Raw genomic sequence first — 21,997 nt, forward strand, 5'->3', positions numbered from 1 at the left:
ATCACACACAGACCCCAGTTTTAGACCAGAATCCTATTGTGCCGTGTTATGGACAAGAGTGTTACAATGTAAGAATCCAGAACCTAATCTTGAATAGGACCCAGGAATCTTGTTTCTGATTCTGTGCTCAAGCCATTGTTCCTAGGTGAGCATTTCTGAGAGAAGGGTTCTAATTGACAACTGAATATTCTGTGTGCAGATATCCAGTGTTCTGAGCCCTGCTTTACACTAATAAGGTTGACATTAGCCAGTTTATGTTGACCTAACTACATCAGTGTACACACTACAGCCTTGTCCTGTTGATGTACGTGCCCGACTACATCGACGTAACTCCACCTCCTGGAGAGGCATAGGGCTCATGTTGGTGTAGTTAGGGTGACACAGTGGCAATGTAGACACTGCATTACTTACATCAGCTGTTGGCTGTCTTGTCAATTTCACAGCTCTGCTGGAGCTGGGCTCCCCACCTACTGCCTGGTGACTTGCCCTGCCCCTTGGGGTCCTGGCTCCCCACTCCCAGCAGGGAGTGCAGCTGCACTGAGGCTCCTGGCCTGGAGCCCAGATCCTACCCCCCACCCCCGCCCGGGACTCTCAGTTCCCTGCAGGGAGCATGACCACCAGACTCCAGGGATGGATCTCCCTGCTGGAGGCGAGAAGCCCGGGGGGCAGCTGGGCTCCTGACGGGGAGCTGTGCAGAACTGAGAATTCTGGCTCTCAATCCCCTACACTGCCTCTCTTCAGTCGGTAGAAGAGCTCCTGGTGAGGATGTGCACCACTGACAGAAGGAGGGTAGTGTGGACATCAGCCACCACAGTAATTATTGCAGTGGCTGTAAGTCGACCTAACTTAGGTCGATTTAAGATAGTGTAGTGTAGACATGCCCTGAGTGTGGCATGACTGTGATGATATCAATCTGTGATGTAAAAGAATTGCCATGTTGGATCAGAACTGAGTTCTGTCTAATCCAGTCTCCTTTCTCTGATAGTGGCACGCACCAGATGTATCAGAAGAAAGTGTAAGAACCCCACAGTAGGCATATGTGGGGTAATCCTGATCCCTAATAGTTACAAACTGGCTGAAGTCCTGAAGCATGAAGTTTAATCCCCCTTCCAAAATTTTTATTAGCATTAATTATAACAACTCTGAATATTCTTGACATCAATATGTATATCCAATGTCTTTGTGAATCTTCCTCAGTGGGATCCTGTAATAATGGGCTGTGTGAAAAAGCATTTGAATTAGCCACCTTTTAATTTATTTGAATATTTCCATATTCTTGTGCTGAGACAGGGGAGCAGCATTTTAATTAAAACAGTACACCTCTAAGCGGATGGTGATAAGTGATCCCCGTTAATCACAAAGGGCAGAGAGAGAAGTGACTGCTAGGCATAATGCCATTCTACTGGATTCCTGCATGCCTTTGGCACTGAAGACATGTGATTTTGTGTCATAGTGCCCAAAGCATATGAAGACTTCAATGAGCCCATCTCCTCATTGAGCCCATATCCAACCTCTGTGGTACAGTGGGATATGGTGCATCCATACACCTAGATAAGTCATGGCTCATTGCCCCCCTATAGACTTCTGTTTCTAAGCATTATTTAAAAACAAGTCTTTGGTTATATAATCATACTCTGCACTACTGTAGTGTCTTCCATCTGATGATCTCAAAGCGTGTAGCCCGGTATTAGCTTTTTTTTTCCTGCAGATTTTGTGTAGTGTAGTCCTCCTGCCTTGTATTTTTATTCCCAATGTCCCATGTTATTCTCTGTATCTTGCACCTAGGCCTGACCTGCGATAGAATTACTATTGCCTCTTGGTCCAAGAAGGGATTTTTGTTTGTGCCCCAGATAGGTTTTTCTAGTGGCGAGATATATAATTCTCTCTCTGTTCCTATTTTTTCATTCTCTTTCAGAACATGAGTGAAAACCTGAAGGACTGTTTGATCCAGACCCACACTTCCTTAGGGGAGATGGTGACCATAAAGACTGAGGCCTGCTCTCCATGCCGAGACCAGGAGTATGGGCAACCCTGGTAAGAGACTGTACCTCTGCCTAATATGTTCCTTCATCTTGTCTCCATTTCAGTCATAGGTTTAAGGTGGGTTGGATTGATGGTGATCCCCCTGAGTCTCCCTGACCCGCAGCAGACATGGCAGGTTTCTGCCAGACATGATGGTTCTCCACCCAAAGCTCCCAGGCGATGTAAGCAGTGGGCACTTGATGCCATTGGAGCACCTTGTTCTGGCAGGACAGCCTGGGGCACTATGTATCAGCAACTTAGGTCTAGTCTGCACTGGGGGCGGAGGGGAGGGTGTCGATGTAAGATACGCAACTTCAGCTACGGGAATAGCGTAGCTGAAGTCGACATATCTTATTTCAACTTACCTCCTGTCCTCACAGCATGAGATCGACGGCCATGGCTCCTCCGTTGACTCCACTTCCGCCGCTCGCCTGGTGGAATTCCAGAGTCGACGGGAGCGTGTTCGGGGATTGATATATCGCGTCTAGATGAGACGCGATATATCGATCCCCGATAGCTTGATTGCTACCCATCGATCCAGCGGGTAGTCTGACCGTACCCTTAGATGGCAAAATCAAGCTTGACACTTTAGGTCTGGGGAAGCAGGGTATGGCTGTTCACACACCTTTTGTCTCATGGTCTGTTCCTTTCTATTCTTTCTCCAGCATATCACATTCTTAAGTTCTTTATTCTCTTGCTTTCTCTCCCCAGCTCTGGGAGGGCTGACTCTCAATCCATGGAAGTGGAGCCTAAGAAACTGAAAGGGAAGCGGGATTTGATCATGACCAAGAGCTTTCAGCAAGTGGATTTCTGGTGTAAGTGTCTTATCATTGGAGGGAATAGACACCTCCACCTAGACAGAATTCTCCTCCTCTCCCAGTCCACCTGCTTCCCCCTGGATAGGAAAGGAGGTTCTGAGACAGAATTTACTTGTAAACCCATCACTTTAGTTAAACTCCTGAGGACGCTGAAATACTTGGTGGTGAAGTTGACAGGCAGGTATTTCTGGCAGTCAGTCTCCAAAGTTCTGGATTTATAGTGGGGCTCTGTGGGGAAATAGATGGAAAATGTGCTAGGGGCTCTGAAGCATAAGGATTGGGTAACTGTGGAGTAGGCCTGGCAGCCCGATAGAGAGCCTACAAAGTCCAGATTTAGGAGTTTTGGAACCATCATTCTCAGGCAAGGGAGCACTGCATGGGTAACTCCTCTTTTCTTTCTCCACATCCCGGGAGGCAAAAGTGGCATACACTTGCACACCCTGAGTATTGTTAGCCTCCTAAGGAAGCTACAGTCCCTTCCTACCGCAGGAGAAGTATATGATGCTGTCTGTCGCTGAGGCATATGACGAAGGCAGTGGGATTATGTTGGCAAGCATATTTACTGGATGCGTACAATGGGTCATGTACCCAACAAGCAAATGAGAGTGCTGCCTCCAAGAGCTAGTAGTTTAAAGGAGACAGCACAGAATAGGTGGGATACAGGCCTCTATGGCTGACATGTTCTCAGGAACAGGTAGGCTTTCAAGAGGAACTTGCAGGATAAAATGGTTGGCAAACTGCTCTAGATGTAAGCTGTGATATGAGAGGAGCCACAAAAGGAACCATTGACAGGGAGCTTGGGAAGAGAAGGGATATAGGAGGGGATATGTGAAGAGACATAAGTGGGAGTAGAATTGTATACATCCTGGACTGGAAGGAGGATTAACTTGATACAGAAAGTGTGTGGAAGCTAGTGAAGGGCTTGAGGCAGTGTGGAGATGTGGTCAGAGCAGCAGGAGAAGAAGGCAGTCTTGTTCCTCTTTTAATGAACTGGCTTTTTGTGTGTGCATTAATGCATATGAACACATTTCTGCCCCCTGCTGAATGGAGACAAGACTGCTAGATGGTGTCATAATCCCCTATATTGCTCTGTATTGCTGAAAGATTCTCCTTTTCCTCAGTGGCCGGGTTCTTTGCTTTTGGAGTAGAAGAATCTGAGTTCTATCCTTATTGTTGAAGGTTGTATAAGCTAATAATTGCTTTCAGAGGTTGGCATTTCTGCCAGTGGAAGTTTCAACTCACAAGCCAATTCCTGTTTCCTCCAGTTTGTGAGTCCTGCCAGGAGTATTTCGTGGATGAATGTCCAAACCATGGTCCCCCCGTGTTTGTGTCAGACACTCCGGTACCCGTTGGGATCCCTGACCGGGCAGCACTGACCATCCCGCCTGGCATGGAAGTAGTGAAAGAACCCAGCGGGGAGAATGACGTACGTTGTGTGAACGAGGTTATCCCCAAAGGTCATGTCTTTGGGCCGTATGAGGGGCAGATTTCCAGCCAGGACAAGTCAGCAGGATTCTTCTCTTGGCTGGTGAGTGTCCTAACTGCCTCCCTAATTGTGACGATCCAACCACATGGCCTAGAGCAGCGAGTTGTGGGGTGATGGTGCTAGCTCTGCTAAAAGAATGGGTGCCTTTCTATTGATCTAAATGTGCAGCAGCTCCAGGTCCACCTATTGTAATTATTATTTTTTTAGGGATACAGATTAGAGAAGGGGGCTGGGAGTCAAGATTCCTGGATTGTATTCCCAGATCTGGAAGGGAATGTGGTCTAGTGCAGGACTTCTCAACTGATGGGGCAAAACCCACAAGTGGCCCACAAAGGGGTGCCTTCTGGATCACAGCCTACCAGCTGAGAAAGCTTCAAAATCTGATAGTCACTCGAACATAGAAGGAATGAATAAATAGCTTACTCCCTCTCCTCTGCCTCTTGCTGTTTTCTCTGGCATGCCTTGCAGCCAATCCGGAGGAAACTCCTCAATGTTTCTTCCTTGACTCTAAGAGTTGGGGACGATTACTTCTGCAGATTACAGAACTGTTTCCATGGCCTCTTGAAACAGCACTTCCCCCTCCCCTGAAGCAGAGCACTGTGAAGCGTGAAGGAGGGAGAAGTCCACCAACTAGGATTTAATAGTCCCAGCACCCCTTAAATCTGTCATCCACCGGGATGTTGACCTGAATTTTATGGGTTAGTTGTTATGACTCGCCACTGATCGCATCCAACCAGAAGATTTATAGGTTCTTGTCCAATTCAGACTACAGGGTCTGAGAACTCAGAGAATTTTATATCAGGAGAGGACTCTCCAGGTGCTTGGCAAAAACACTTACACTGAGGACAATACCAAATTGATAAAAACTTTGAGATTAAAAAAAGAATAATAAATGCTATGAAACTTATAAATGCAAAACAGTAGAAGAATTCCAAAACTCCTGGTGGTAACATTGCTATTGTAAGTGCCTTAACTTAACATACTCACACCCTTCCTTGAGGACCCGGTAGTAAGAGGTGAAGGACCAGCCTTACTCCTGGCATGCCTGAGAACACAATGATTGTGGTTTCCCCAATAGTTAAGAATGTCAAGTAGTTACGCTATACTGCACACACTGAGCTGATAGTGTGATAGAAGATAGAAGTCTATAGAATATAGGAGGACAAAGAAAAGAGAGAGCTAGAAGCCTCCTATGATATCCTTACAAGGTATTTTATAGGATCCTGACCCTATGCTATTCAGGCCCAACCTACTATACCCAAATCTTATTTCCGCACCCTAAGAAATTTATGGGTACTCTTATCCTATAGGTTACTGCAGGGGTAGGCAACCTGTGGCACACGTACCGAAGGCGGCACACAAGCTGATTTTCAGTGGCACTCACGCTGCCAGGGTCCTGGCCACCGGTCTGGGGGGCTCTGCATTTTAATTTAATTTTAAATGAAGTGTCTTAAACATTTTAAATACCTTATTTACTTTACATACAACAATAGTTTAGTTATATATTATAGACTTATAGACAGAGACCTTCTAAAAACATTAAAATGTATTACTGGCACGTGAAACCTTAAATTAGAGTGAATAAATGAAGACTCAGCACACCAATTCTGAAAAGTTGCCGATAATATGTAGAGAGTAATTGTCATAATCCACTAGCTATGGATTATGACAATAATATGTCTACATATTACATATTATCTCACTCCAAAACTGCCAACGTAGGCTCTTTTGGCGACTCCCAGGTTTGTGGTATACCCTGCGGTTACCAACCAGTTGCAGACGCCAGATTAACCCGTTCAGGGTTGTGTGTAGTTCCTCCCTTTGGTTCCCCAAAATTCAGGGACCATTCCTATCCGTGCCAAAGGTTGCCAGCTTTTATGCTGATTTACTCTTCACTGATTATACTTTTAGCTATTTAGCAGATCTTACTGGATACAGGCCGGTAGGCTTCTTGCATTTCAGCAAAACTTCATCTGTGTATAATTATTAGGAAATTTATATCATATGCCTCAACACATCCTAATTTCATAGGAATTAATACTGATAAAGAATATATAATATGATATAAAAATGAAATGGATTAATTCAGAAAGAGAAACATATTATTTGATACAGCTGGCTGGATTAGTAGGGTATAATAGTTAGCAAAATAATCCTATGGGCTACAGGGAGCAGTTCCACTACCACACACAGTCTTCAGCATTAAAAACCATCCTGCTATTATCCCAATCCCACAGCTCTTTTCAGCCGTAAAGAAACCACTAGGTGGATTTGAGGTAGTGGGTATGAAACGTTTGAGAACCGCTTGTGAGTGGTTAAAGCACAGAACTGGGAACCAGGACTTCCAAGTTCTGCTCACAGCTCTGCTGTTGATATGCTTCGTGACCTTGACCCAAGGTCCTTATCTCTGTGCCTCAGTCTAGCCACCTGCAAAGTGGGGATATGTCTCAGTTCTGAGGGAGAAGAGAAAGAGGGGAATTCAGTCTCTAGTATCGTAGCTGAGACTGTCAACAGTGCACAAAATAGTGCCAGCTGAAGTGATAGGTTTGTGATGTGGATATTTGTACACTGGGCAATGGACTGATACCACCAAGCTCATTTCACAGAGGGGACCGCAAACACATATCCAGTGGGAGCAAGCTAGACACTGTACTGGTCCAGGCTAGATTTGAAACCATGACCTAGGGGTAAAATGCTTTATATCCCAGGATGCCCTGACCAGGGGCTAGAATGGAAATATGATCTAGAGGTGAAGAGTTCTGTATTCCCTGATTCCCTCTGAGCCAGCCAGTCTTCCTGTTACTTTTATTTTATATTCTACAGATTGTTGATAAGAACAACCGCTACAAATCTATAGATGGGACAGATGAAACCAAAGCAAATTGGATGAGGTGAGTCCGACTTTCTTCTGACTACCCTGGAAGGGGCTTATGATCCAGAGAAAAGGCAGGATGCGCTTCTCATCCTTCTGTGTGACAGTTGCAAAGGGGCCCTTTTTTACAGGGTTCAACTCTTGTGTTCTTCCATTATGTGCTCTTGTGAGAGTCCTCTGTGGTCAGATTGAATGGTCAGATCTGACAGAGAGGTGTGTGCAGAGAATGGCTGTTCTTTGTGATGAGCAAGCACAGTAAAAATAGTGAACAGATATACGCTTCCCCCTTTTTACAAACATTAACAAGTCTCACTCTTGTTTTCTATGTTTCCTCCCCCCCATTTTATTTTCCAGTGTTTGCAAATAATCTTGCAGAAAATATTCCATGTTGATTTTATCCTTTCCCATTTTCCAGACATTGAGAGAGAGAGAGAGAAAGAGAAACTTTTTCCTTATGTTTCTAATGGAGCAAAATCTGCTATGGCGCTCTTCTGTTTGTTTTCTTGTTTGTGTCATTAGTCTGATTGATTATACAGGTACAGCACTTGTTATTGAATTCTACTGGCTGAGTGGCTTCATAGCATCAGAACACAGAGCAGTGTAGATACTGGACAAAAAGTGGATCTGGTTCTTGAATGGAACAGTAAGAAATGAAGATGTTTAGCATTTATACAGCACTCTTTAGTTTCAGAGTTCTTTACAAGTATTGATGTACTCTTTGCAGCCCCCTGTGACGTTATAAGCAGGTAGCATTTACCTTGTATAAATGGGGAAGCTCCTCCAAAGAGGTGAAGTGACTTGCCCAAGGCCACAGATGTATCAGTAGCAGAGTTAACAGAGGGCATGAGAACTTTTGGGTTTCTTGCTACTTCTGTGTTCTTACAAATCAATAACACTGCCTTCAGTGGTGGATTTTTGAAGAGCTAGATAGCTGGCGTCAGGAAAGCATTCCAGACAAGAACAAAATAACTTTGGGGTTAATTGGATTGTTGGCCCAAATGAACAGTTCCCTTATTAGCTTCACCAAGGAAAGAGGCATAGTGTGGAACATGTGTGGAGACACTACAAAGGCGGCCATATTCTGGTACTGCGCTTCCTTTTTTTCTGCTTGCATGAATGGAGGGTGTCCTGACACTTGTATCCAGGATGTTCAGCCAATGAGACAAGAAAGGTTGGAGTTCTTAATACTGTCATGTGGTCTTCTGTGTGTGAGAAACCTTTATTCCAGTAGGACTGGTCTCTAGTCTGGAGTTATGGAATTTATGGAAAAGAGAAGGGGTGAGAGGAGGAATGGATGGATATTTGGAGGTAGCCCTTACAGCAAAGATTTCAGAGATCAGAAGCCATAGTCGAGATTTTCATGGTCAGAAGCCATGCAGAGATTTTTCTGCTATTGTTACCTCTTCTCATAACCCAATCAGGGGCAAAAGTGGGAATAGAGAAAACATGGTCCCATGAAATGAGAGCCTTATAATAATATCTTCCTGGATTTGACTTGTATGGCCCTACCACTACCAATTTCATATTGGCCCTATGCAGAACCAGTTACCAGTACAGCACCATAGGACTGAATGATCTCACAGGAACCTTTTCATAAACCAGCATTTGCCTTGGTTATGTCCTGATGGAATGACCAAACCGTTCTGCTCAACCTGGTAGAGTGAGTAGACTATAAAAGGTTGGATGGAGAGAAACGGGACAACAGTGGAGATAAGGTGCAAGAGGGTCACCAGACTCCTTTAAGGGTTGTTTATCGGGAGACCCCAGACAGGTCATGCAGAAACTGAACTCCATGGAATGAAATATTTCTGATCCATCCACATACAGCCTGGAAATGTGCTTCCCAAAGTGTGGGGACTATGACTGGATTCATGCTAACAAACATGTTACTAGAAAGGATTGATGGGGAACATATTTGTGAATTCAGAAACTTTCAGATTGGGTAGGTATTCAGGGTCCTGCCTTAGTATCTTACCCCTCCTGGATATTATCCTCAAAAGCTATACTGCTAGGACTGCTGTAGCAGCACCTGAAAAAAGAGTAACTGTCTCCTTGCCATTGCAAAGCATTCTCTTTGGGAACAGAGTGGGTCTGCTCACTGGTATGGGGTCGTACAGGGACAGCAGCCTGAGCTGATTCACTTTGTATTGTGTTATGTGTCATTTTATGTGTGTTTGACCCACCAAATCTGGTCATCTTTATATTCCTCATGATCGAATTTGGCACCTTCCAGTTCTTACTCTTTGAGGAATCCAGATCCTCTTTAACTAGGGCAGTGGATAGGAGGAAGGGAAGAACACAAGACAGGGCAAGTGACAAGCAGCTGTCAGATGACACATATAGTGTTGTATTTTTCCTTCTCGTTGTGCTTTGTCTCTGAGAAGCTGTTGGAGCTGGCTGCATGTTGAGATGGCCACTGATCCAAGAACCAGTCACTGTAACAGTCTTCTCTTCGCATGAAGGGTTGTTGTCTCTAGTATTGAGTGGAACGTAGTGGTTTTGTTTGTAGGGATTTGTGTGAACGATTTCCTCAGTCTCACTTCACATAGGGACTCGCTTTGAACAAATGCCCTGACTCAAGTCAAACCTCAGTCAAAATCGCTATGTTGCCTCCAGCTTTAATAAAGACAACGTGAATCTACCCCGATCCCGAATCTTACAATGGCTCGCACAAAACCGAGAACCAGCCCCATTGTATTGAGTTACTTTTGGGATGTGGAGGAGACACTTCATACAGCTCTTGGTGACTCTTTGTCATAAGGGATGAGGCAGGGGATACGTCTGGAAAAGGGAACTACCTTTGAAATAGGGCAGGGAGCCCTTAGGACACCCTTCTGGGTGACTCACCATTGTCCTCACTGGAAGATGGTGAAGGGAAGATCTGGAGTTGTGGCAGTGTCTAAGGGGATTAGCCCAGTGTAGTGTCTCATATGTGAGAGTCCTAGAATTCCTGTGGCAGGTTACAGTTTCCAAGCTGTTGCTGGAAGAGAGCACTTGAATTCTCAAAAACGTATTACTAGTCCAAATCCCCAACCTTGGGATAGGAAAGTCTTAATTTCCCTCACCATGTGCACATATGTGCATGGAAATGTCTCTGTGTTTGCTTTTTTAAGGTTTGCATTGTTGGTGCAACTCCTTGGGAACATTTTCCTACCAGGTTTATGATGGCTGCATATGCACACGGTTGGGATGGGTTTGTAATAGCACTATCTTACTTTCTTTAGCCCTTTGGGCATGGCCGGGGATGGATACCTGGCTTCAGTGCCCATGCTCATTTAATTTAGTTGGGTGGCATACATCCATTTCTGTTAGCTGTCTGCATGTGGGTCCTGAGTGCTCCTATGAGTTTTCCTGTTTTAGTGAACTGCTGTGAAGGAGTAAAAAGTAATGTATAGCAGTATCACTCTGAAACTCTGACGGAGTCACGAGCTCCCTGCAAACAGCACTCTTGAGGCCATTGTGCATTTGCTCCTCAGAAGCAGAGTAGAGTGCAAGGTGGCTTTGTGTTCAGAACAGTTCTGTATATCACACATTAGCAAGTCTCAAATACTCCTTTGCAACTGAAAGTGAAGCTTGTACAGCTTTAAGCTGTCTCTGGGGACCTGCCCCTTCTGAGCTGAGGAGTGAATTCAAAACTATGGATGGGCTGTTATGGCTCCTGTGGGAAGGCCCTGGCAACATCCCACATTTCATTCTGTGTGGGCCACAACACTTGAAAGTTAAAAGCTTCTCCTTCCATTCACACAATAGGTGCCAAAACTAGAGGCCTGAAGAATCTCTAAAGGGCAAAACACTAGGTTTTAATACCAACCCAAAACTCATCCCAGGCTCCTGGTAACTATCACTACACCGTGCGAGCCTATCACAAGCCTGTGCAAACCATGGCTGCTGGGAACCTGACACTTGTTGGCTTCATGTTTTGTCTTAAAATCAGGCCAGACTTCCCAGTTTTGGTAGAGTTTTGTGTTTTTGGCATTCTCTTAAATGGCAAACTGAAAGGAAAATTCCACTTTGATGCACGGACTCAGAAGGAAAAATTGGTATGAGCCCTTAGGACCTGAAACTGCCACATCTCACTTTAGCTTGTGACTAAGTGCGTCTGTGCAATTCCCTGTACGGCATTAGCTGCAATGGCAAATTTGGGACCCATAATTCACCTCCGGTGCAGCTCCAACAATGATAAACGTTGTGGAAGCAGTAAATGTAGACAGGGCTCAGTCTTGTTAACACTGTCAGCTTACCTTGCTCAGAGCAACTCCCAAGCAAGTTCTCTGTTAAAATCTCACCTGCTTTCTCGTTATAGAGAGATTATCATACTGTTACCCCTTTTGACCAGAACAGTTAGCCAGTACTGGAAATCTTGCCAGTTGTTTCAGTTAGAAGGAGAAATTGATGATGTTGTCAGGTATCTGTTTGATACAATTCTGCTTATTTACAAAGAATGTGCATGAAGTCCAGTTTCTCTGAACACAGTAGGAATCATACAGGAGACAATTTCCTTGCAAATATTCCAATCCTCTTTTCCCAGCCAGCATTCTGCCCCCAAAGCGCTCTCTTAGCTTTCTGTTGGGGTCACGCTACATTGCTGCTCTGGCTGTCGGCTTTCTGCTGCCTTCTCTGAGTGCTTCTGAGGTGTTTCTGGAATCATCTGTGCACAGGCAGGTGTATACACACACACACAACTCCACCAGAGCAATATGCCACCCTCGGTATTTGCATTCAGCCTCCAGTAAAACCCCTCAGCCCACCTAGCCCAGCTCCTGACCAGCCTTTTATGTGGCCTGTGTTTTGGGCAGTGGCTCCTATTGTTTCAGATATCTGTTTCATAAAGGAGCTTAACTGCTTCTTACCTTGATCCTGAACAAGGGCCACTGTTGTGCCTTTAGTGAAGTTTCACCCCTCCCTCAACATAACAGTACAAAGGAAAACAAACAAATACACCTGAAAGGAGTCCACTTATTTTTCCATAAGTTTTTATCATAGTTTACATTTGTCTAGTTCCTTTCATGCCAATGTGTCCCAAAGCTCTCAACACTGGGAGGCAGCCCCCTGCTGATAACTAGTGCAGATTACAAAAATGGGACATATTACTACCCCTTAAAACGTGTCTTGGGATCTTTAGTGTCCATGCAGCGCAGACAGGACCTTTTGTTTAAGATCTCTTTCAACTAACACTCCCTCCCACCCAACTGCATGACATTAACTATAACTTCTGGTTGAACATGTAGTGACACCATGCAGTAATAATATAATTAGACATTTTAATGTGTGGTGCCAGATTAGATTAGATTAAACTGATTTTTAAAGACAAGTTAGATTTTTTTTCATTTCCCCCCTGCCACCACGGTGCTACTATGACACAGAGTTAAGGTGGTTTGGATGCTCTAACTGGATATTTCCATACTTAACATGTTTGGATTTCTTTTAATTTTTAGCATATGTCTGAATTTCTTGGGTTTGTAATTGTTGATTTTGGGGTTAGTTTCATCATCACTGATTTGTTTTTACCTTAAATTACAGATCTATACTTTCAAACTTTACTCCATCTTGATGTAGATTTTGTGTGAGAATTTCCTTTTTTAAATGATCAGAAACTTCATACATCAGTGCTAAACAGGAAATCCAGAGAGAACATTATCATATATTTTTAATGATTGGAAGATGTGTAGTATCATCCTTAAATCATATGTATTTGAAATTTTGGGGCCAGAGTCACCTATATGTTCTGACTGCTTTACTCTGCTCTGGAATAACACAAAGCACCCTGAACATACTGGTTAGGTCAGCTAGGTTTACAGGTGCTTTGCGTTCTCAGTACACACCTGTTTCCCCTGCCCCTCCAGTCTTCCATTTTCTTGCACCCACGAGGGCCAGATTAACTCATCACTGGGCCCTACGTAAACATACACTTCTGGGCCCCTCTCTGCACATGAATAGCAAACAGCTATAAAGTACACTTGCCATGGCTGGGTTGGCTATGTTGTGGATCTGCTAGAGCCTCTTCTCACAATGTTGCTGCTCACTATGGCAGAGGGGCAGCCGGGCCAAACTTGGATGAGTGGCATAGTGACCCAGCACTGCTCAGTGTACTGTATGGCTGTTTGGTGGAATTCTCTGAAGAATAGTATTCATTAACTACACCGAAGAAGAAACTTTCACTTAAGATAATAAGTAAAAAAATTACCATTAATCAGTTCTTAAATTTAAAAAGAGCATTCATATGGTAGCCTGTGGATAAGATTCCAGTGAGTTTTAACTTTAAGGGAAATTGAGTCTGCATTGTGTTCCCTTATTGAAATCATTTAGAACACACAAGTAAGGTCTGACACAGCATACTAAGGTTTTTTTTAAAAGGTGTCATTTTTAAGTTGTTAATTCATAAGCTAATTAGTGGACTTTGAGTAGTGAATGAATTTTGTGAGAATTTACAGTGTATTGGTGAGGATATGTTGAAATGTTCATACATAACAAAGGCTTTGAATCCCTGCTTTGAACTCAATTCAGCATTAATTGTGGAGCTCAAACTAGCCCCTCCATAAGAGTCCCAGTTTCAAGCTTGAAAGTTACCTTTTAAAAAACAAAATGGCCTCCCTTTTCTGTCTCAACTGAGAAATATTGAAAGCTTGTTGTGGGTGAGGGCAGAATTGGTCCCCACCAACTCCCTCTTGCTGGAGATGAGCCCCAGTGCAGCACTGGCCATGTGGTTGGATGTGGGGGGGGGGGTGGTGGTACTTGGCGCTGATTTCTTTTTACCCAATTGTGCTTTGTGGGATGTTCAACCCAAGGAATATGACTGAACGAAAGAGGAAGCCCAAGTTTTCCAAGGAAGAGCTGGACATTCTGGTCACTGAGGTGACCCGGAACGAAGCCAGGCTGTTTGGGAGGGAGACAATGCGTCTATCCCATGCTGACAGGGACAAGATCTGGGAAGGCATGGCCAGGAAAATCACATCAGTCAGCCAGGTCCCCAGGTCTGTAAAAGACATTAAGCACAGATGGGACGACATGAAGAGAAGGACCAAGGACAAACTGGCATTCATGCAGAGGTCGCTCTCCAGCCCTGGCAGCACAGGGCGGCCCTCGGCCATCGTCCTGACCGCCCACGAGAGAGCCATCGAGTCGACGCTGCATTCGTCACACCAGATGCACGGCTTCCGGAGAGCGGATCTGGACGTGGTTGACAGCCCATCAACGAGCTGTAAGTATCTCTACATTAACCTCTGTTTTATGCTCACCTATCTCAGTTTTGACACAACAGTGTCATTTGTGTATGATACGAGGTATTGTGTTGCTTTTCTGCTCACTGTGGTGTTGGTCGCAAATAGGTCTCTGTTGATCATGATGAAGTGAGATGGAAGTGAGTTTCCCCCATCCCAAATTAAAATTTTATTCTGCATCCACTTCTCCCAGCCTTTTGCCCTATTGTCTCTCGTCCCCCCATGATTGGACAGTAATAAGATTCTGCCTTTTTAAGGAGTGGACAGCAGCTATCAAAGCCTTAACCAAGCCAACCTGGTATGGGGAGCTAAATGCAACTACATCCAGTCAGTGGAAAGGCAGTTATGAAGGAAGGACTAGGGAGGGTTACCAAACATGCATCACAGTAGGGAGGAGATTTGCACCAAGTCTCATTACTAATGGATCCACTGCACTATAACTAGCTTCAACAAGGTCCTCTTTTTATGGTGACCACTGACTCTTGTGCTCAGGCCATTGTGGGCTTCTTATCTAGTGGTTTGAGTGTTCAGTGTAAGTAATATCAATAGAAAGGGCATGTTGATGATGATTTTTTTTCTTTCCTGAAACACAAGTTTAACTCTGCTTTTTAGTTACACTTCTTATAATGAAACTTACTAACCCCTTCCAGCTCTGTAGGGCTAAGCTCCTTTCTATTCTGTGTTGGGTTGGTTTGTTTTTTTGCCTTTACTTATGAATTTTTCTGTGTGGATGTGGAACTTGCTTTGCTGTATAAGCCTTTGGAGAGATGAAGTAGAGAAGGAGGGATATCTGTTATTCTGGAAAGTAGACTAAGTATAGTTTCACTCTTGGTCTTCTCCCACGTGTTGTGTCTCTTCCCTTAGTACTCTACCAGTTAACGTTGCAAGGACAGAATTCTACTAGCACTAGCAAAGTTGGGCTCAGTTAGGGTATGTCTATACTACAGAGAAAAACCCATGATGCCATATCTCAGAACCTGGGTCTAGTGACTCGGGCTCACAAGCCTCAGGCTGTGGGGCTAAAAATATCAGTGTAGACATTTCTGCTTGGGCTGGAGCTTGGGCTCTGAAACCCTGTGAGGGGGGATAATCTTTTTTTTTTTTGCAAGATAGACATTCCCTTAGATAACTCCTTGCGCCTACCTTTGGAAATAAGTAATTTATCTTTCAGAATCAGAAGGGTAATGTGCACATTTATACAGGGTTTCTAGTCTTTATCATCCAGAGATTCACATCTGAATTTATAGCCTTTTTCAAAATAGTTAACTATGTCTGTGTGAAGATATCAGTAAATAGCTAGGAGTATAAGGCATTATCATTATATTTGATGTACATATGCCCATGAACAGGATTATCACTAAATTGTAATAAAAATCAGTGTCATTATATTGAAATGGAGTTTTATTTGTGTGGCTTTTTTCCCCGGCATCAGTCTAGCATACCTAGTTAACTTGGGGTCCTGTTGTTTTAAAGCAGCATTACCAAATTACATCCCTTGGCACCAAACCAAAAATATTGCAATGCAAGTCAAATTTGGCAAGGACCAGGTGCCATTATATAAAATATAATGTAAACAATAGTACATGACCAGGTGTTTGTCATCAGATATCTGCACATCTCTGGTGAGTTTTGACACTAGCCTGAAGGCCAGCTGTCTTAATTTAACCAGAACATGCAATTTTTTTACTTAGCCATGCTTTTGGAGAAGGTAGGTCACCACTACATGTTCAAAATTATTTTACTTTCTGGTAACAAATCCTGACCCATGTGGTTATACCGGATACCCTCTCAGGTTGAATCCCTCCTCAGCTGATTGGGTTCCTTCAGTCTGAATGCCTGAATCACAACATTTCTTGCTCAGGTGCTAATATTTGCTTTACATGGGCAAGCATGTTTAAGTTATGCACCAAAAACTGTATCTGGAGGGTTGTCTGTAATGCTAGGATAATGAAGAGAAGGTTTTCCAGCTGCTCTAAGATCTCTTGAAACAAGTCACTGGAGAGAAAGTTTTGCCATAATAATTTGCACTTCTTGTTCTGTTTAAAGATGATGAAGATGAGGAAATGCCAGGGCCCTCGCAGGAGCAACACTTCTCATCGCTGCAGAGGGATGGTGAAGAAGCCAGCCAGCTCTCTGGGCCTTCTCTCCTCCGCACTTCTTCTTCATCTGATCAATCTGAAGCTACCAACCAAAGGCAGGAAGTGCAGCACTTGTCCCCACATGCCCAGTCATCCTACAAGCCCCCTCACCCACGTACCAGGAGCCCACCCCTTTCTAGCTTCGATCGGCAACTACTCCATTCCCACACCCAGCAGACAGACCTGTTCAGGCAGTTCTGCCAGGAGCTTGTGGCTATCCATAGAGACATGGCGGACAACATGCATGTGATTGGCCAGAGGATGGCTGACCTGACTGGGCAAGTCAGCCAGATGTGCCAGACCCTGACAGAAATCCGTGATGGGGTCCAGGCTTTTCATAGAGTGCAGGACCCTAATGCCACCTCGAGGACCGTCCTGCAGGCACCCTGCTCAAAGAACCCATCTGAGCCTCCTGCAGAGTCCAACCAAAGCCCCCCAAAGCAGACTGCTCCTGCACGGACTACCAGGTCACAAAAGAGAAAACACCATTTTTAATCTGCTTCATGTTAAATGAAAGAAGGGAGGCCCATCCTGAGCTGTTGGGAATTCATAGGGCCTCCACCTAAGGATCAGTATTACATGGGGAGGAGCAGCTGGCCCCCCTTACCTGTAAAGGAGTATGAGTTATGGCAGCTGAGTAGTAGGCTTGCCCGATAGACTGACAAACAGGTGTCTCAAGCCTTTTAGAACCTGGACTGCGGGGAAGTTAAACCTCAACTCTTTTTGTCATGTAGCTATTTCGAGCCATCATGACCCCCTGTAATTAAGTGCTCCAGAGGCTGAGAGATGCAATTAGATTGATTTCTTTGATCTTGGAGGATGCCTGTGAAACATTGTTAGGGCAACATATTTGCAAACTTCCTTTAAAAAACAAAACACAAAATATCCCAGCCTCTGTCCTCCCACCATTATCCTGCAAATTGGCATATGTGCCATGCAGATTCTTAACTAAGTGATGCATCATTATAGCTTTAAAGGCTGTAATTGCTCATTAGTTCATCTTGTGCTCTGCAATAATGGGCTTACTGTAATAATTATATGCAGCTTTGGGAATGGAGATATAAAAGCACAAATGCTGAGATGGGGAGAAAGTAGATGCAGAGAGAACCTCCCACCCACTGCAACTTGGAAGAGACTGTCCAAGCACTGTTTGACACAGAGGATGGTTCTCAGTGTCCACTGAGAGTAGGATAAGAAGTAATCCAGTGTAGTTTGCAGCAGAGAAAAATTTAGCTTACATATTAGGAAAAACTTCTTAACTATAAGGATAGCTAAGCACTTGAACAGGCTTCCAGGGGAGATTGTGGAATCCCCATCACTGGAGGTTTTTAAGAAAAGGTTGGATGAACACCTATCTGGGATGGCCTAGGTATACTTAATCCTTCCTTAGCATGTGAGGATGGACTTGGTGACAACTCTATCCTCCCTATTTTTCTATGATTCCATAAAACCCTCAAAGATGTGGGGTTGCACTTACCCAGAACCCTGCGGTATTGCACACACTTGCACTGCAGGGTCTAATCCATCTATTTCCTTGAGTGTATCTGAGGCTCTGTCTGCACGTCACAGTCAGGGTTAAACATGGCTAGTTTTTTGTAATATGATTGTGGCCAAACAGGGTTGTACTATGTTCTTTTCTGACGTGTTATAACCTCTGTTGTTTTTGTACACCAAAAAATGTGCTAGGTACTCTACAGAAACAAGTAAAGACATAGTGCCTGATTCTGATCTCATGTACACTAGTTTTACATCAGTGTAATTCTATTGACTTCAGTGGAGTTATTTACACTGGGGTATCTTAGGGCAGAATTTGAGGCATGGTCTTTGCCCTGAAGAGCTTACAGTCTAAATTTCCTAATAGATATCTAAGCTAAAACCTCAAACACTTTGTTTCTGTCCAAACAAGAGAGAACTATATTTCAGCATTTTAATCTTTGTTGTTGTCATAGGCTCCATCTGCCTTTACATGTATAATCTTGGTTTTGAAACTATGTTTTAAAACCCTCATCCGACCTGGCTACAGCACACATTGTTGAGTTGAATCTGCACAGCAGTTTTCTCACAACACCACTGGGTGTTACCCTGGTTTGCACATCCTCATCTGTCATGCCACCTTGAACTGTAGAAAAATCTGCGCAGTTGTCCCTGTGTGCCAAGAGGACATTCACACAGAGCAGCACCAGCAGCTTGTGAGCCTGTGCTCTCTGGGATGTCCTACTTTTCATAGAGCTGGGTAACAGGAGGATTATCCAAACTGGAGACACAAACAGAGTTGGGGGATTCACCTCTGTACACAAGTGTTACTACCTGGTTGCACAGAGACAGCACGTGTTATCCTAGATCTCTTGAAATGGTGACACAAAGTTAACTGCCCCAGTTACTAACCAAGTACTAACCATGTTGGCTATGTGAACACAAATCCGGTTTAGAGCCAGCCTTGTCACAAGCCAATTGCAAATTCAGCTAAAAGTTGTGTAGGCAAAGCCTTCAGCTAAAGGTTGGGTAGGCAAAGTCTTAGTGGACAGGGAACTCAGACAGCACAATATGTGAGACCTACTTTACTGTTCTGAATCTGTTAAGAGTGTTTTCTTCTTTCAACTGTTTGCCATTTCTCTTCTAAAATATACTGTGATAATTGTCTAACATACTTCAGTTCAGTGTTACTGCAGTGTTTGAGCCTTTCCTGGTGCGTATATTTTTATTTGACTGTCCTAATACAAATAGGTAAAATTTCAATTGCTTGAGAAAGGGCTCTAGTTCAAGAAAGCCAAGGTCTGGTGAGGAGAAAACCTCCTTTCTTCTAGGAATTAATCAACTTTGGATTCTCATAGAGGAATTTCCCCAGAGCATCAAGGCCAGAGCAGGGCAATGCTCACTTTCCTTTCTATTAGTCTGCCATTTTGCTTCAGTTGCAATATTTGTATTCTGTAGAAAAATACTCTTTTGGGGGTTTTTTGGTGGGGGAATGTATTTGATCAGAGGTTGGAGAAACTTTTCTAATGTGGCTTAAGGAGAAACTGAGAAATGGCAAATGTTTTAAAAAGCTTGTATGAGTAAATATGGTGCTACTGCTGGATATTATTAGTAACATTTTTAGTTTATATTTATTATAACATTTTGGTCCATGCTGATGTCTTGTTGATACAGCTACAAGATTAGCCCCCCAGTTATGTTGTCCTCAGAGAGCTGCCGTGGGAACTCTCAGAGCTAGACAATGGAGGCCTAACCACTGCAGCTGGTAAGCATCCACAGTTCCCAGTGGCTTTTATGGTCATTATGGATTCTCAGAATGTTTTAGGATTAAGCCCTTAATGTACAGAAGCACTTAAAGAGTGATGACCCTCGGAGGTGGTAGTCCTTTGGGGTACCTAAGCAAGAATAATTTAGGGGCCCTCCGTTACCCCTTACCCACTCCCTAAAAATACTAACTGCATTTTTTCTCATGTACCAACACAACACATACTAATATGCTTGTTAAAATCTCCACATTAAATAAGACGAATAGTATTTTTGGAGTAATACTAAATCGGGGGCCCTCTTGAGCTGCTTGGGGCCCTAAGCATCTGCTTAGTCTTTTTATGCCTGGAGCCACCACTGATGACCCTGTTTTCTGTTCTGCTAATGGGACAGCCTAAAGCGCAAACCCCTGAAACATCAGGGCTCGGGGGATTGGTGACAAGAAAGGACCATGTATTATAAAATCTAATGACTAGATGAAGTTTTATATACAGAATTTCCTCTGTGGGGTATTACAGATGGGGCCTGGTTCCCGGGGAGAATTGTCTGCCCTGTGTAGACCCTCAGTCAAATGGTTGCTTTGTACTGTCTTGCAAAGGGCACTTCCTCCTGTGCACATCACACTGACTGGTGACTGATGCCTGATAAACAAAGTGCCCATGTTGAAGCATACTGCTGTGCTTATGCCAGTATTTCCATTTCTTGTATATGCTGGAAAAATATTTCTTTAAAAGTATTTTGTTAAATAAATTACAATAAATATATAACATTTTTAACACACATGCTTGTTGGGTCATTTGTCCTTCCCACTCCATCTCAGCGTGGATTTGTGCCAGTTAAAGATCTAGCGTACGCAGCCGTCTCAGCAGCCACATCTATTTGCTGTCTGACATTCCCAGACATCCCAGGGCTGCCAAGTGTCACAAACCTGGAGTGACACACAAGCTTTTGGCAGTCCTGTCACTTGCGGCTGGGCTGCAGGCAGGCATCTCCTGTGGTCACTGGAATGGAGGCAGTAAGCTGCTGCTGTTCTTCCTGGGTCTGCTGTGGCACATGCCTTCAGGCAGCCAGGTGGACTTCTCTCTTTCCTCCCCTTGGCTTCTACTAGCATCAGACCAGGACAGAGCCCTGAGGGAGGAAATAGTTCAGGTAAATGGGGGCAGAAAAGGACAGAATTAGGGAGGCTGACGGGGAGAGGGGCAGAATGACTGAGGCTCCCCCATAACAAACCTTTTCCTTGGCTTCCCAACTGTCCCACAACACACACACACCCTGCCCTCCAGTGGCCTGTGGCTCTCTCCAATACTTGAATCTCCACTAGGTCCCCCCTTGTTCCCTCCAAATCTCCTTTACTTCTGAACTGTGAGAGAAATAGCTACACTAACTTCCTCTGAGCAGGGAGATGCTGAGAGCTTTGTGGTCACTGGGAGTCGTGAGTCAGCTGTAAGAGAGAAGCAGGGTAAAGGGAATACAGAACAGCATTCAGCCACTACATGGAAAGCACATACTGCAGGGCCAGCTTCTGCACAGCTAGGATCGCTGCTGGTGCCTACTGGCCTCTCCAACAGCTAAGGAATCAATTCCAGTCAATACACACTAGCAAGAGCAGCAGGCTCCCACGTCTTTGAGCAGTGTAATATCTGAACAGTGCTGTTGATCTGAGACCTGGCATTTCGTTGGGTTGGAACATACTGGGCAAAGTCCTTGTCTGCATTTGAAGAGGGATTTGCTATGACTTTGCACTTTGGCTTCTCTGTCCCAGGACATGGGACAGCTGGGAGACTTCATCATCCATGTGAGAGCTAAAATTCATTATTTTCACTTTACTCAGTAATCTGCAGGTACCTCTTCAGAATCCGAAACTATTGCAAATGGATGAGTTTGACTGAGTTACATGTCCATGGTCACCAGTATCTCTCTCCTTTTGGAACCTCACCTCACTTAGGAATATTGCTGGGAAACAGCCTTAAGGTCTTGTCAGAATTTGTACCAGTGTCTACGTTGTCACTAGGAATGCTGCAGCGCTACAGCTGCACTGCCATAGCACTTCAGTGTAGATGCTCACTACCATGACAAGAGTTCTCCCATCATTGTAGTTACTCCATCTCCCCAAGAGGTGTTAGCTAGATCAACACCGGGGATTAGGTTGGCTCAACTATGTCGCACAGAGGCATGAATTTTTCACACCTCTGAGCAATATAGCTGGG

General features: G+C 44.2%; 1 protein-coding gene across 5 annotated transcripts in view; it reads left to right on the forward strand.

The window, feature by feature from the left end:
- PRDM11 (PR/SET domain 11) overlaps positions 1-21,997 on the forward strand; it is a 52,644-nt gene that overhangs the window by 17,596 nt on the left and 13,051 nt on the right. For 4 of the 5 annotated variants that reach the window (XM_050955254.1, XM_050955257.1, XM_050955260.1 and 1 more), the window contains exons 2-5: positions 1,916-2,034; positions 2,734-2,837; positions 4,106-4,368; positions 7,150-7,217. In XM_050955254.1, coding sequence (XP_050811211.1) covers positions 1,919-2,034; positions 2,734-2,837; positions 4,106-4,368; positions 7,150-7,217 — 551 coding nt within the window. In that variant the 5' untranslated portion in view covers positions 1,916-1,918. Of the gene's footprint in view, positions 1-1,915; positions 2,035-2,733; positions 2,838-4,105; positions 4,369-7,149; positions 7,218-13,983; positions 14,397-16,461; positions 19,896-21,997 lie in introns of those variants that run through there. The other variant, XM_050955259.1, reaches the window with a different exon arrangement.

The sequence above is a fragment of the Gopherus flavomarginatus genome, chromosome 5, assembly GCF_025201925.1.
Source record: "Gopherus flavomarginatus isolate rGopFla2 chromosome 5, rGopFla2.mat.asm, whole genome shotgun sequence".
Lineage (NCBI taxonomy): Eukaryota > Metazoa > Chordata > Testudines > Testudinidae > Gopherus > Gopherus flavomarginatus.